Below are 2317 nucleotides of genomic sequence, written 5' to 3'. Positions count from 1 at the left end.
TCCTAGTAATCTACATGAAAATGATTAGATAGTATCCTCACCAAAGGTAGGAAAGTACTACTATGGGTTAGATCCTTGACGAGGAAGACATATAGACTCGCTAGTATTAAAAGTTTTTTTTTAATACACAGTAGATTGAAGAAAGGTGACAATTAAAGAAAATAACGGTGAAAATTAAATGAAATATAATTTTCACTTAAGAAAATTGGAAGTCTTGTACTTGCATTTTTGCATACTTTGTAGTTGGATGACAACACCCAAAAAACAATACCAAAAATAGCCATAATAAACCAATTAGAGAGAAGATATTTGCATCACATGAAAGATCTTACATTGAGTTGATTTTGACCATCATGTCCATAATAGACCAATTCTTCTTGTTTTTTTTTTCCAGTATACCATTACATTCCACCCCAAAAAGCTAACAAAATACTAGTACAGTAAAAACCCACTTCCCCAATTTCCTTTTTACCCAAAATATAAAAAAATTTATCATTTGATCCGTAATTGAAAATTTTTTCTTTCCATCGTTCTGATTCGCATAACACAATTCACCGCTTATTTCACTTTTAAAATTCGCAATTCGCTCAAAACCCACATTAACTTGCAAGAAGCTAAACCGGCACGTGCAGAAAGATCAATTTCTCCTCCTCTTCGGCCTATATGAGATTTTCCTTACTCCAAATATATTCAAAAAAAAAAAAAACACCTTGTCAACTCATTTGTACTAATCCCCACCTAGTTAACATGTTCTTAAACCTTAAGCCTAACAAAAATATTAATTCCGCAACATTATATTTACTATTAATACTGACATTTTCTCACTTAACTTCACAACGGAGGAAGTAGAAAACACTACTCCAACTTACAATATTTAACATAGGACTAACTTCTTTTTTTTTTGGAGGGGAAATTGAATATACTCAAACTCTAAGCAAGTAAATACTAAGCTCATGAGCACCATGACAATCAGGATTCACCATATAAAAAGCTTCAGAATCTCTAGACCCAACAACCCTCTCAAAGTGGGCCCTCATATACATCAATTCACCCTCTGTTCCAGCCCCAGATCCATTAAACCCAGGAAGAACACCAGCCCCCATTGAAATGGGTTCAATAGCTTTCAAAATCTTAGCTTCATTATCCCCAATTTCTCTTTTTGTAGCAAATCCACAATTCTTCCCATTACAATAAGTCCTCCATACTTTTTCTTCCAACAATCTTTTCCTCTTACATTTCTGATCATGATTTTGCTCTATTTTATCACATTCCAATGCAATTCTTACTAACCCAGAAGTCATTTCCTTAACAAGATTAGTAATTGGGGTTGCAAGTTCAATGAAGAACACTGGAATTGAGTTATGTTCTCTTTGGAACACAAAATGAACATGCCCTTTTCTATACCCAAATAGGGTACCTACAATTTTAGGGCATGACCCTAAATTTGGGAAATTTGAGGATGATTTCTTAAGGTTTAGGGCTGTAAGAACTGATTTGATTCTTGAAATAGTAATTGCTTGTAGTTTCTTCTTTCTCTTTGACATTAAACTCTTGGGATTCTCATTATCATCACTAAGTGGGTGATTTGGTTTAAGGGTGTCCTTTATTTGTTGGGTAGTTTGATCTAATGTTTCATCATTTTGGACTTTCCTTGAAGATGACCAAGGGAAGTTGGCTTTAGACATGTTGAGTGGTGATGTTGTCTTCATTTGGGTAAGAAATGGAACAAATTTTAAGGGTTTGTGTTTGTGTAAGACTAAAGAGTGAGATAGGAAGATAGCAAAATTTTGGTGTAAAAAAGAATATATTTGATGAAAAAAAACTAGCTGTAGTAATCTTTAATGAGAATTTATGTAATGGGTTTTGGGTGGTGGGGTGAATACACTATAGTTGTTCATTTAGTACTACTACTGCAATTCTTTTTTGCTTTTATCATTTGCTACTTAAAAAAATAAAAAAAAATTGATAAAAATGTCTCATAGGGAGAAAAGATATTGAAAGTCCTATTTATTTTTATAATATCTTTTAAAATAATTTTTTATTTATTTATTAAAAGATAAATTTTTCTCATTTCAAGAGAAAATAATTTCGGATAAAATTATTGCAACATTATACTTCCTCCTATTTAAAATACTCGCTACATAACAACTTTTGACATAATTTATTGTTCAAGCTTATTTTATATATTGCGCTAATATATAAGAAAGAATATAGGCAAGTGAGATCTTGTTTGAATCGTTTAATCGCATACTTTCATGATATTAACTAATAATAATTTTTAGAAGTGCATAATTCAATGTATAACTGATCAAAATAA

General features: G+C 31.5%; 1 protein-coding gene across 1 annotated transcript; it reads right to left on the bottom strand.

Annotated features, from left to right (window-relative positions):
- LOC130798437 (protein MIZU-KUSSEI 1-like) lies at nt 1-1884 on the bottom strand. Its single transcript, XM_057661420.1, has one exon. It carries the CDS (start codon nt 1707-1709, stop codon nt 924-926), a length of 786 nt encoding a protein of 261 aa, XP_057517403.1. The 5' UTR covers nt 1710-1884; the 3' UTR covers nt 1-923.
- Nucleotides 1885-2317: the final 433 nt, after the last annotated feature.

Source organism: Amaranthus tricolor, chromosome 13 (assembly GCF_026212465.1).
Source record: "Amaranthus tricolor cultivar Red isolate AtriRed21 chromosome 13, ASM2621246v1, whole genome shotgun sequence".
Lineage (NCBI taxonomy): Eukaryota > Viridiplantae > Streptophyta > Magnoliopsida > Caryophyllales > Amaranthaceae > Amaranthus > Amaranthus tricolor.
Note: the sequence above shows the minus strand (reverse complement) of the source record. Positions and strands in the feature narration are given on the sequence as shown.